The following is a 13,927-nucleotide window of genomic DNA, read 5'->3' as shown; positions in this document are numbered from 1 at the left end:
CTGCTCTGCGCATATGATTTATGAGGTCTCAATTGCTCTTGTTTATATCTTTGCTTCTCTTTTTTTTTTTACGAGTAATTGAAAGAGATATACATCTAGCTGAATAAATTATGGGGGAGGGAAGGAGGGTTAAAATATTTTTGCGTATGTGTTCCAGACTTTTGGGATTCCCCGTTCAATGAGAGTACAGGAATGATTTCAAGAGGCCTGAAGTTTATGATTATTTTTGAATCCTTTCTGATATTGTTCATCTGTATTTATTCTTTTTCATTTGGAGAATGGAAAACTGCAATAAAAATGGTTAGCGAAGTGAGTGAAAGGGAATGTTTTCGAGTGAATTATGAAGCAGTTTTGAGACTTGTCGCGTGGGAAATATAACTAGTTTAAATTTGTTGATCTAAGTTGTTTGAATCAAAATTACATAAGGAACATATTTTTTTGCTACATTTCTTTTTCTTTGATTCCACACTCACGATGTCAAACTCTAACTTTGTTTTTGTGCACATATCATTTAATTTTGTGCACATGGTTAAAGTTTTAGTATTCTACTTATTTCACTTCCTTCTAATAATGTAATAGTCTTTATATTAATAATTAGTAATCAGTAATACATTGTTAAAGCAAAATTAAAATTTCAAGCCATTATTTTGAGATGCTGATTTTATATGAATATTTTTGTTCAGTTAGGCTTAACTGCTGTAGATGCTCAGGCCGATGGCGGCGTTCCATTTCAGAACGTTCGGTCCCGTAGTTGCGCTTCGTTTTCCGAGCGCTGGTCCTCAAGGGGTTAAAGAGCATTCTGTAAATTTTTCTCCACACATTTGTCTCAAAGAGCAAAATATAGTTGTAACACCTGTAGCAAAATCATACTTGAATGTCGGAACTTACACTTAAAGCTCATTAAATAAATACAAGCGAGAGTATCAAAATATGCTTTTAGAAAAGCAGTTTAGTTACAAAAAACTTACCAAAACTAGGGTTGGAGTTGGATATACTTTCTGTATTATCGTTTTTCTGGCTCTGAATTTTCATTTTGGATAATTTTTTAAGCTCTTCTGCTCGAGAAACATATTCTATAAACTAAAATGAGAAAAAAAGTATTGACAGAAACAATGGATAAGAAACCAAAACCATAAAAAATTACAAAGCATATTGCATATACACATTTTGGGAAAACAAGGAACCTGTTTCTTAACGTAAAAATTTTTTGAGCTACTAGACGCCAAGCAGTGGTCAAAATTAAACTTCATTTCCGACTGCTGCTTAGAATTCAGAAGGTTAAAACTTCTCTACATGGAAAATGGAGTCCCCTACAACCCAAAACACATGTATGCAATGTAACTTGCAATTTGTGCGAAATATCATCCATTTTTTTTTTCATAAACTGGAAAAAAGAATTTATTAAACTCTGGGAACAATTTGTACCATTGCATTACACTCCAGGGTCCCCCTGTGCCTACCATTTGATACGGCTTAACTGGTTAGATGAGGCCCTGAAGATGGCTCTGTTTTTTGGTTTGGATACCCAAGGCAGAAACATGGTGACACTGCCACATTGATGCAGAATGACAGAGAGTTTGTGTAGAAAGATTTTTGTGGTTGGGGCAATAATAAAAAAAATAAATAAAATATCCAGCAGTAAAACCATTCTGCTTACTGTTTTGAGAAACAATCTCTCTTCCCCCTCTTTGTCTGCGATTGGGCATGCACTGGGCATAAAAAGGGACGCCAATCAAATAGAACAAATTTTCAGTGGAATTTTGCAGAATTTTAGAAATTCTGCACAAGACAAGCACAATTTTTCAACACTTTTCTAACATTAAAAAAAATATATAACCTAATGTTTCAGACAAATATTCTTAGTCATCAAAAATACTAGAACTTATCATTTTTAAGACAATTTAGGAACCCTCTGTCTAATATATATCCTTATATATTATTTCTGTAGCCTGTTTTTGGTTTCTACGCGAGATTTTCCTCAATTCTTGATCGATTTCTTTGATTTACACCTTATTTTAAAGCTTATCGTGCAGGCTACTGACGAAAAATAGACCCACGTTCTAAAAATTGTTTTTTCGGCAAAAAAACCTGTTTTAAAGAACCAAAATGAGGTTTTCGGTTAAATTTATAACTTTAACTTGCAGTGTTACTGACAGAGCTGAATAGCTTGATCGGCAGAGCGTTCGACTGGTAACCAGGAGAATGCTTGTTCGGGCCCACGTCCGGAAAATCTGCATCAAAAAATTAGAAAAATATCGCGCCTTACATGAAAAACAAATATGTGGGAATACATGAGGTAGAAACGCTCCTAGATGTTATGAAAACTTGATGCAACACGGAGCTAAATTGATACTCAATTGGAAGGTTTTTTTTTAAGCTTTGGCTCCGGGAAGAAAATTAAAGCATAATATAAGCGAAAATATAAGTATCAGGTTTAAGATTTCAGACTACATTGGAATTGTTTTTTGTTCAGTAAAATATAATAAATAGTATGTTGAAATATAGATTCTTCTAATGAGTTTTTGACTCTTTGTGCAAATAAAAAAAATATTACCTCAATTTAAAGGGTAATATATATATTTATCTTCTTTTTGCAAAAAAACAAATAGCGTATCACATTTTTACTACATTTGAAAAGCTACGCTTAAAAAAGAACTTAGTTCAAATTATTTTGTATTTTAACCGTTCTGTTAAATAATGAACACGTGCTGCCATCTAAGTCATAACGGTTCAAGCAGCCTGCGATAACAAATTGTAAAAAAAAAAAAAAAAAAAATTCAAAAATAAAAACACTTTTCGGCAAGAAAAAAAATTTAAAATTACCTGTGGTTTTTTTTCGGTAGAGCGTTCGGCTATAAACTGTCTGAACTTTGGGCCAGTTCGGGCTGTCCGACATAATAGCAAATTTACAGTAATATTACGCATTACATGTACTCATAACATACAACTGATAACACGCGTAATAAAATAAATGCAGTGGGAATGCTATTTGGTGTTTCGACTCCTTTATGCAGGCTACAGTTATCATTCAGATAAGTTGACTGCTAATCGAAGGGTGTTCTTCCCTTTTTTTTTAAGCTTTGACTCTGTCCAGAACACTGAGTATAATGTAAGCATAAAAAAAGTATTAGATATACCTCAAGGGAATCCTTTTTGTGCAGAAAAACATTTTCATTGTATGCTGAAATGTAGATTTTTCTAATAGCAGTGTTCAAACTTTTGTACAAATGAAAAAATACTACGCCAAATTAAAACTACGAGTTTCAACCAGTAAATCTTTAATTATTTCTTCGAATAAGATATAAAACATTAAAATTATTACCAACTTCATTAGTAAGAAATCATTTTCTACTCCTTTGCTTTCGGCTGAAAAAAAAAAAACATTTTGTCTACGTTTGAAAAATTACACTTAAAAAACGGAATCAGTTCAACTGGTTTTGGTTTTTAGTTTTAAGTGTTCGGTTAAAAGAAAAACAAGTGCGAGCTTTTATGCCGTACAGGTTAAAGAAGCCTGCTATGGGAAATTGTCGAATATTCAAAAATAAAAACACTTACTTTTTCAACCGAATTTATTACTTCTCTAGAATGTTTGTTTCAATCGCTACGTGAGATCTTCCTCATTCTTTAATCAAATTCCATGTTTTATGAATAATTTTAAATCGTATCATGCTGGCGAATGACAAAACATAGACGAATGATCTTATTATATTTTTTTCAGCGAAAAACTTTTTTTACTGTGTTTTATTACGCATTCCTCCAATGAATAGCATTCGAAAAGGATGGCACAGTTGCTAGGTTTGTTGGAGCGTCGTACTGTTAATCAGAATGGCGCCAGTTCGAATCCCTGCCACTAAATATCTCTTTAATGTTTCTTTTTTTCCGTCAGATGCTCACATGGGCAGGACTGTATTTGCCACAACCTGTTTTTTCACATGCAAAATTACTGATTTTTCAAGTGTCACTCAGCCACACTTTTAATGATATTTATATTTGCATTGAAAATACGTACAACCAAAAGGGGAGCGATGATCAAATTATTACAACGTTGTATTTAACGAGGTTTTGTTACTGATGTCTTCAAATTACATGCCTTCTCTTGTGCGCTTACTTTTTTCCGTTTCTTTTTTCGGTTTTTCTCCATAATAAGTGTTTTTTGAAATTTTTAAAGAGTGAAATGCCTTATGAAACGATTCGAAGTACAGTGCGGAGTTCGGCACGGGTCGACTAGTATTTATAATTACTAATATATATAATTATAAACATACTTGCCAACCTTCGGAAAAAAAAAAAAAACAGGAGATTCCACTAGAGGCAATATAAGTGATTCACTAGCAACATATCTTCATAACAGAATTATTAAATTATGCTTTTAAATACATGAATACTAAATTTAAAGTGAAATGGGGACTTTTCGCAGATGTAAGCTAATTGGTAAGCAGCAAGAAAAATATACTGCAAAGGAATAAACCAAATAATAAGGAGTGAATTTGCTTAAAAATTCATACATTTCCTTGTCTCTACAAAAAAAGTAGCTACAAAAATTTAATTACTAAAATCTGGTAAAATCCAAAAAAAAAAGTCAAGAATATAAAATAAGTAGGTATAGGGTAGCACATGTTAAAGTAACTTCAAACTTTCAAAATAATTGAAATATTTTCAAGATAAAAGGATTGAAGTCTGCTGCAATTTTCGGCAAAGCATGTGTTTCGTTGAACATGCAATGTGGAAAGCTTTAAAAAAATTAATTTTTACTTAATGAGTTATTAATAAGAAAAACTCTTATTCCCTGATATTGGTAGACTAGTAAAGGGCGCCATCAATTGAGAAGAAAGTGAAACTTTTTGATGATTGACTGAAAAAATGCAAAAATGGGAGAAAATTGCTAAAAACGGGAAATTGGGAGATGGAAGCAAAAAACAGAAGTCTCCGGTTAAAAACAGTCGAGTTTGCAAGTATGTATACATATACAGCTAGAGGAAAGAAAAATTTCTCAATTGCATACCTCAATCAAACATTATAAATTTTAGATGCTTAAGTTAATTAGAATAGTTCAAAATGTAGAAATTCACAAAGATATTGTCTAACACACTCACTTTTTTCCTCATCTCCTTTCTTCTACTGCGATCTTTTTCATCTGTAAGAAAAGTTTACCAAAAAATCAGTAGAGTTTAAACATAAAAAGCAAAGATTGTGAACCTTAAAAATTTCAAGAAAACTAATTTATAGCATAGTATTTTTAAGAAGAAAGTTTCTATTTTTGCAAGAAAATATCAAAATTATTCTGCATATGTGGGGAAATTTTTAATAAAAATCTGTAGGCGCTACCTTGTCTCATCCAAATTTTTCAACACAATTACTATATGATATTTATTATTATTCTGGCTCATTCTGTTGTGTAGTCAAGTACATTAAGTACTTTGATGAGGAACATGCTTACTCCTCTGAGTAGCAGACATCATTTTGAAACAATACGTAAATGTAACAATAAGCTACATGTACATAGCCACTGAAATTATCATTAATCTCAAATCACAGCATCTTTATTTTATATAATACAGTCGAGTTCCGACTTAAGCGAGGGATGCGTTCCAAGACTCCCTCGCGTAAGTCGAAATTTCGTGTTGTGGAAAAGGGCATGTGTACAAATTTTTATAAACATACCTAATTATTTTAGACACTTGTTAGCACCACCTCAAACTATTTTAAACCATTCCTTAAGTATACATTACCGTTTCTTATATGAAGAACTGACGTTTTATTTGTATTTTTAAAAACGCTGATTATTCAATATAAAATGCTGTTGCGGTGCACAAAACCAGTGATCAATAGGAAAGAGGGACTTAAAATAAAACAGTAAGGTATGTACAGTATGTAGTAATAATAAAATGATGTAATATCATAGTACAGTACATCCATTAGTGATATTTGTAACTTAAAAAAATGAAGATGTTGATGATTTATGCTGCGTGATTAAAAACCGTTATTCTAATAATTTTATATACTGTTGCTTTGCTAGATATCTTATAATGTTTCCATCTGCAGCAATCACTCCCCCCCCTTTCCTTGTTTTTTTAAGAACAACTTCCATTTTCATGATTTTTGCATTTTACTTAGACACTATTCTTCAACTTTTACGGATTTGCTTTTCTTCACTTTTAATTGTGCACATAGAAGATTCACTCACAAATTCTCCGGCTACTTTCGACACATTTTTTATTTTTTCAAGCACATTGAGAAACTTTAGCTTTTCTTTAATTATCTGAAACTCCCCCCCCTCCCCCGCCTCTTTTTTTTCTATCTTCACAAACTTTAGATGGAACAGTGCTCTAGAGTTCATTATTTTTATCAACTTTCCCATTTAGAATGATAAAAACAATTGGGAAATGGGGAGTAATTATTTGTATGCACTAACAAAGTGATGTTCAGACCATTGAACTAAAAAGTGAGGCGGAATGACTGCTGAGGGAGAAAATGTCGTCCGAAAAAAGCTCTCATTCTTCCTCACCATTTGACAGGGGTCTAGACGGCATGACAAGAAGGTTAGGAGAACCTGCTTTGCTCAAAATACCGATAGTTCAGTAATGGAACAACACCAGTATTTAAAATGATATCCTTCTTAGGTTTTCACAAAAATGCATCTTGATTTCATAACAAACTATTCGTTTAATGAACCAATTTACTCCATTTTTTTCCTTTCGAATCATTGTTTAAACACCTTAAATAAACATTGAAAAGAAAGGAACATTAGTAAAGTTTTAATTTTTATGTTTTGAGAAGATATTTAAGCACATAATAACAAAATAAGTTTGCAAAAAAAAAAAAAAAAACGGACTAAAAAATTCAGAATCTTTGAAAGAAAGAATCCACAGAAAATATTACTGAAAGAGTTTTGTAAAACTGATTAAATTATTACAAGGCCAGTTATTTACAGTGTCAAAGCGTTTTCATTCTGTTTGGGTTGATAAATAAACTTAAAATAAGTTTGCATTATAACTAAAATGAAGTGTTTTATTTCTTTTTAGTACGCTATTTTAAAAATATGTTTTAATATAGTTCAAAATGGGGTATTAAAATACAAAGCACTCCTCATTTTAATCAAATTTCTGATCTTTTTCTAAAATGTTTCAATATATTTAGAATGGGTAAATGATGTTTTATGCATTTTATGCACTGTTTTCAAAATTAAAAAAAAATGTGTAACACACTCTATTTGTGAAATTGAACTTTTATACTTTATGAATAAGTGAAACAAATAATGAATAGTGGTATTCACAATAGAAATTTTTTAAATCTATCTATCTCAGTGTATCACCAAGGACAATATTAACGAATTTTCTGTTTCCACAAAATTAACTTTTCATATACAAGATAGAAATCACAAAAATTTATTCGACATTCAAAAGATTTCACTTAAATTTAATATTTTTAAATTAAATTGGACACTAAGTCGGGACTCTGTGGAGTGAAGATATGTCAAAGAAATCAGGATGACCATACATTAGGAATGCGCCGATTAATCGGTTAATTTGCTGAATATTTATGACGGCCAAGTACTGCCAATTAATCAACGGAAAAAATATTCTTCAAAATTATTCTTTTAATCATACCTTCAACAAGAGACTATGATGAAATCATTTGTTAACAAAAAAAAAGTAATTTTCTGCATACGACGTTACTATAACATGAAGTATGAAAGTTTACAAAACAAATAATTTACAAAGTTCGTAAAAATGAATGAAATGTTAAAGGATATGTTCTAAGTTTATTTCACGATAGCCTCACCCCAGCTTTTGATGACACAATTTTTTTTTTTTTTTTTGCAGTTTTTTATTCCTCTTAACTTTACAAATGATTACTTCACACATTTTTTTTTTCGAATAAAGTATTTTTTATTCGATTATTACAGATAATTTTGATCAAAAGTAGGTAAAAGAATGAATGAATAAATAAAAAGAAAAGGAAATAATAAAAGAGTAAATGAATACATTAATTAGTATATGAGAAAAAAATTGTTGAGTGAATGAAATAGTGAATGAATAGTATGAATATACAGTTATGCATACTAGAAGCCCATAAAAAAACAGGTTGATTCTTATAGGTCTTCATGAAGAATAATGTAACCTTAATGAAGGCCTAGACTAAAGAAAAAATGAAAAATAGGGCAAGAAGCGTTTACGTTACCTTTTAAAACGAAACAAAAACTTGATTTTCTAAGGCATTTTAAATATAAAAGCCGTTGAAAAATATATTTGTTTTGGTCAAAAATTCTGTTTTGTAAACATAGTTAATAAATATTGAAAGCGGTTTGCTGTGTAAAATTATAATTTTTAAATACATTTTAATGAAATTTGTTTATATGGCATTTTATTAGGTATCTATTCAGTCTACTTAACCATTTTTAAGTCAAACCGTGGTTCAAAATTTGCTATTTTTGTCATTTCAAGCATAAAAAAAGTCAAGGGGGGACTTACACTAAGAGGCTATTTTTTTCCCTGTTACTAAATACTAATTATGTATACTAAAAGTACAGAAAAAAATAAGCTGCTATTGGCAACCCTTTGATATTATAAAAGAAGGCATGAAATTTACTTATCGGCTCTCATCCAGATTATAAATAATTAACAGTTTTTCAATAATATCATCTTATTCAATTTTTGATGCACTGTTGCAGTATTTTTATGACATTTGTGAATTGTTAAGTATTTAGCATGGGAGTGCAATCTTATATTTATGTAAATTTCAATAATTTCTGAAATCATTTGGGATTCCTGAAGAAGCTCACACCCAATTCCTTCAGTAATAGGATGAGTAAATTTCAAACCTTCATGTAGGATCTATTCATGAGTTTTTTTTTATCTTAATTATAAACTTACTCGGATGAAATTAGCAAACGTTTCGAATGGCTCCTATACGAGAGACGCTATGTTTTGCCGTCTAGACTGCTGTCACCCCTCAAGTACCCTCAAAAACCTGTTTCAAAACTGGACCATGTCTTACAAAAGAGTTAATCGGCAGTAGTCATTCCACCTTACTTATAGTTCAATGTTTCAAACTAGTGCAGTGTGGGAACTTCCGCTGTCAATGATGCTAAAGGGATGTAGGTCCATTCATGAAAATAATATTCTTAGTAGCCAATAACAAAGCTGATATTTACACACCATGTTTCTCTTCCGAAAATTTTCGTGTCGCGGGTGAGGAATTTGAGTTAGGTCTAAAATTCTTTACTGGTGAAAAAATAGTGTTATAGCCATTTTGCGTAAGTCGAATCTCGTTGTAGCGTGAGTCGACTGTACATATAAGAGTTTACACATTATTTGACTAGGCCAGAGAAAAGCTACAGGAACTAACAAACTGATTGACATTAACTTCTTTCTTGTTTTTGCATTTATCCTTTTGCATTTTACGTTTTTTTCAATTTTACATTCGTAAATTTTACCTTTTTATTTTTAACTTGTTACATTTTATATTTTTATAGTTTACCTTTTATATTTTACCCTGTTGCATTTTTGCATTTTACTTTGCCTTCATGTGTTTATGCTGAGTGCACTATCTATGTGCACTCTTGTCAATGAATCCTACGTTCAAGTGCTAATGCTAAAAATAAAATTATATATATATATATATATATATATATATATATATATATATGACTTACGAAACAGATGTGGAACCAAGTAATCCAGCGCTTGACTGTAAAAATTAATAGCACTTTCATATTCACCGTCAACATCAGATTTAACTGCTTTATGTATAAGTTCTACCTACAATAAAAATCAAAGCGAAAACTAAGCATCAATGTGTCCTTTAGCTTGAAAATAATATTTTTAACTAAACAAAAGGCATATAAACAAGTACAAATATATTCAACTTTAGAATATACTAAAAACATGCTAAGTTAGAAAAAGACGGTGCCATAATGTGAAGTTATAGCATTTTGAAACTTCAAGATGATTGCAGCTTACACACTTCAGATTTCTGAAAACTCATACTATGTGAAAAATAGAAAATTATTCTTTCAAACAACAGAAAGAGCACTGTTGCAACAATGAACTACTTTCTGCAGTGAATTTCTGATGATTTAAAGCTTTACTTAATATTGATTATTCATTTCAGTTATAGCATATGAAGAAGGATCTTCAATCACCAAGGTATTTGCCTTTCAGTGTGAGGCAAATATCCTGGAAGGTAGATTTCAAGTTATGTCAAACATTCATATTCATGTGAGGACAGACTACACAGTTTTGTCGAAGCAGAGAACAGTTTCACAATGCAAAACTGTACCTTGAAATTTTGGGGAGTAGGGCTCAAAAGACAACTCTTTACTTTGAAGGTGAAAATTCTAGTTTCAAAATTTAAGTATTATTTAATGTTTCTTAAACTTTTTTTCTTAAGAAGTTTGCTACAGACCCCCAAGCAGGCCTGTGCCAAGCATGATCGGGGCCATTGGGCAAATGTCTTTTGAGCGTCTTTATGCAGTAATGTTCGGGAAAAATATAATTAACACCTGGGGTGAGGTTTTATAGGAAAACTAGAGGACCCGACAGACGTTGTTCTGTTCAAAATTTGTAAATTGAAAAGTTCAAAAACTTCAATAAACTATCAAGTGTTTGAACCGTTTTGTTGAAAAAACAAGTAAAAAGAAAATGTTTAAGCTGCTTGGTGTCAGAATGCATACATTTATTACAACTTAATTTATCTAATGCCAAATGCGAAGGTGTTTTATTAACTTTTTTTTCTCCCGTACATGATGGAATGTTCCTTCAGCCATACTCAAAGGATAAGAAGCGTCCTCAGATATTAAGTGTTAACTAATCATCTAGAACAAACGAAAAATCCCGCTGCAACATCCCCCATATGAAAAAGAATAAAACAATCGAAAGAATGTCGTTTAAAAAAATGATAAAGGTAAAAACAGTTCTTAGAATAAGCGAAAATCACTCCCCCCCCCCCCCCCCCCCCCCCCCGATGTAAAATAAACATTCTTCAATTAAAGTGACGAAACACTCTTTAAAAAACGAAAAACAATTCTTTGCCATTCGAAATATTTCGCCAACTAAGCAACAAGTACAATAAATTACGTTAACAGTAGTTTTAAAATGTAAACAAATGATGACAAACTCTATTGTTGTTCCAGCGGATCAGTGAGCGAAGCTAACTCCGACCGATTAGCGGTTCGATCTTTTGAACGAAAACTTTTAAAACTTCAGATATTGCCTAATTTGTTCTTTTCACCAAAAATAAAGATCTTCCATTGCACTGATCTTTTGTGTACAGAACTCCCCTGTTCAGGGGCGGCAAATAGGGGGAGCAAGAGGGGGCGGTTGCACCCCCAAATATTTTGCGCAAAATATTCAGAAATCGGGAAATTCAATTCACATAACGCGCGAATCAGTGATCATATGCAATAATTAAAAAAAAAAATCTGCAGACAATCTTTAGTAAATTTGATGAAATTCGAGACCTGTGCAGACAAAAGAAACTGTTTTTCGCTATTAGGGTAATAACTTAAAATTCCTGAATCATTTTCAGAACTTCCAGAATAAAAAACAGATGGAGAATAAGTTTGTTTCAACTGAAGAAGAAATTTCCTCATATGGGTTAAATGCCTCATACTTTTAAGTTCAGAGTTAAGATGATGCTTCTGCTTCTAATGTGAAAGGGCAGTGCACAGGTGTGACTGGCCCGATTTTTACGAGAAGTTCCGTGGTATTTTGAGTTCATTGTTGCGCTTATATTTTAAATGTACGTTCAGTTAGTGAGTGAACATTGATTCCTTCTGTTAAAAGGCATATTTGAGCAATTCAATACATTGTATACTTTCATGGAAACTTCTTACAAAAGACACGCTATTTTTGAAAAAAATTCGTGCATCAACAAATACTTTTGTTGGGTTTACTTTTGTATTTCTTTAACTGAGAGGTACAAAATGGTATTCAAAAGTTAAAGCTAGAACTCTTGATTGAGCTCCTATTATAAGAGTTTCTTGTTCATTTGGAATTATTAGACCCATTTAAGAAAATATTTAAAAAAGTGACAAAAATTCACATGATGATGCAAAGTCCTATGTCTGGCTCAATATTTTGTATCAAATAATAGATTCATTCAGTTTCTAATGAAATTAACACAAGATTTAGTGATAAATCTAAGTTCAATATTATATGTGCAGGTTATTGAACAAGATAAATAAAATATTTCAGTTACATGTAAAAGTTGTTGAACGAAGCAAAAAGAATTGTTTTGTGAAGAGCCAGTGTACTTCAATTATGAAAAATGAAGACTAGAGCACAAATTTTAAACTTGCGTGGTTTTTTTAAAGAAAAAAGTTTTAAAGATGCATTTTCTAACATAACTTTGTAGCTTCAATTATTTTTCGCCGATTCCAATCAACTCAGCTAACTGTGAAAGATCATTTTCGTGTCTCAGAAGGTTAGAGATTTTTTTTTTTTTTTTTTTGGTGCATGATGGATGATGGGACAAGCAAGACTTTCATCTTCAGCTATACTGCCAAGAGCATGCCACTGGACATTGACGGAATATAGTGTCAAGATTTCCTTTTTTTCTGGATTCCAAAAATCGAACATTAAAAATTTACTTTAGAAACGGCAGTATCAAGATCTTTTCTGTTACAGTTTACTATAAAATAAATTAAAAGCGTGGAAATTAAAATTTGAATTTCTTTAATGACCTTACTTAAAAAAAATGTACTGGTATTTTATTCCATATTGAGAAAATTCATGTTTAAAAAACTCGACCCCCCCAAATGAAATGTTGAAATGCCGCCCCTGCCCCTGTTGTAATTTATCTGGACGAAAATAAAATTTGTTTCGTCTTTAAGCTCCATCATCTTTTCCTTGAAGGATTATCAAACTAATCAGTTTATTGTTAAAGTATTCTGGATATTGGTGCCAAAACTCAGATGGATTTGAGCCGAGAAAAAAATGTTGCTGGGGACGGTACTTTCTGATCGTTTGGATTAGGAAACCCTAAAGCACCGATCCGGTCACATGGTTCAACTACGACGACAGAACACATGTTTTGCGTGAATTTTACTTTACCAGTACTTGACTTTAAAAAATATCTTGGGACCTAAAATTGTTGCTTTTAAGAAATGAAGGCTTCACTCTCTCTCTCTCTTTACGTTTTATCTAGTCTCAATTGACATATCGCAGTAGGAAAATTCATTACAAAAAGCAGAACTGGCTTTCTTATTGTCCTTTGGCAATGGGTTAAATATTTATTTCAGTTCTCACTCAACAATAGATTAAAATAAATATTAATCATTTGGGAGATATATCCATCCAATGTTTAAATTGATTAATTAACAAAAACGTTTGCGATTCGATCTATCGTGCTTCGAAACCATGCTTGCCATAACTTAATTACACACAAAAAATTTGATCAAAGTCGGTCCAGCCGTTTAAAAGCCTTTTGGTGACAAACGTCCGCACAGAAGTTTTTTATATATTAAGATGTAATATGGAAAAAAATACATTTGGCATATTATTTACCAAAAGAAAAAAATCAGTAAATTTTTAATTTTGGAACACAGTGTACGTTTTTACTTCATATCTCAAAGTTATTAGTATTTTGAGTTAGGGTGGATGTCAGGGAGAGGAGATTGAAATCGAATTTTTGAATGACTTTTCTCTCGGAAACCTTGCATTGAGCTGCTGTTGAAAAGGAGATGGCCAGTTTCAGTTAATCAAAGCATTTTACCCAAACAATTTAAAAAAAAATCTTGGAACTTGATCGAAATAATTATCGCATATTTTAGTCTAACAAGTGTACTTCAAAAAAAAAAAAAAAAAAGGGGGAAACGGGTATTATGCAGCTTAAATTTCTAATAATTGTTAGACTGTCCAGAAAACCAGACGTATATTTCTGAACTTCTATTTAACCATATTTAGTTAGTTTCTGAAGAAAATAT

At 31.5% G+C, this 13,927-nt stretch overlaps 1 protein-coding gene across 2 annotated transcripts in view; it reads right to left on the bottom strand.

Annotated features, from left to right (window-relative positions):
* LOC129229866 (serine/threonine-protein kinase ULK3-like) overlaps positions 1-13,927 on the bottom strand; it is an 82,010-nt gene that overhangs the window by 37,714 nt on the left and 30,369 nt on the right. For both annotated transcript variants that reach the window (XM_054864245.1, XM_054864244.1), the window contains exons 8-10: positions 9,656-9,761; positions 5,094-5,134; positions 969-1,080 (exon numbers count right to left, since the gene is read on the bottom strand). In XM_054864245.1, the coding sequence (XP_054720220.1) occupies positions 969-1,080; positions 5,094-5,134; positions 9,656-9,761 (259 nt within the window). The remainder of the gene's footprint in view (positions 1-968; positions 1,081-5,093; positions 5,135-9,655; positions 9,762-13,927) is intronic.

This window comes from Uloborus diversus, chromosome 9 (genome assembly GCF_026930045.1).
Source record: "Uloborus diversus isolate 005 chromosome 9, Udiv.v.3.1, whole genome shotgun sequence".
Classification (NCBI taxonomy): Eukaryota; Metazoa; Arthropoda; class Arachnida; order Araneae; family Uloboridae; genus Uloborus; species Uloborus diversus.
This window is presented reverse-complemented; position numbering and strand designations above follow the sequence as displayed.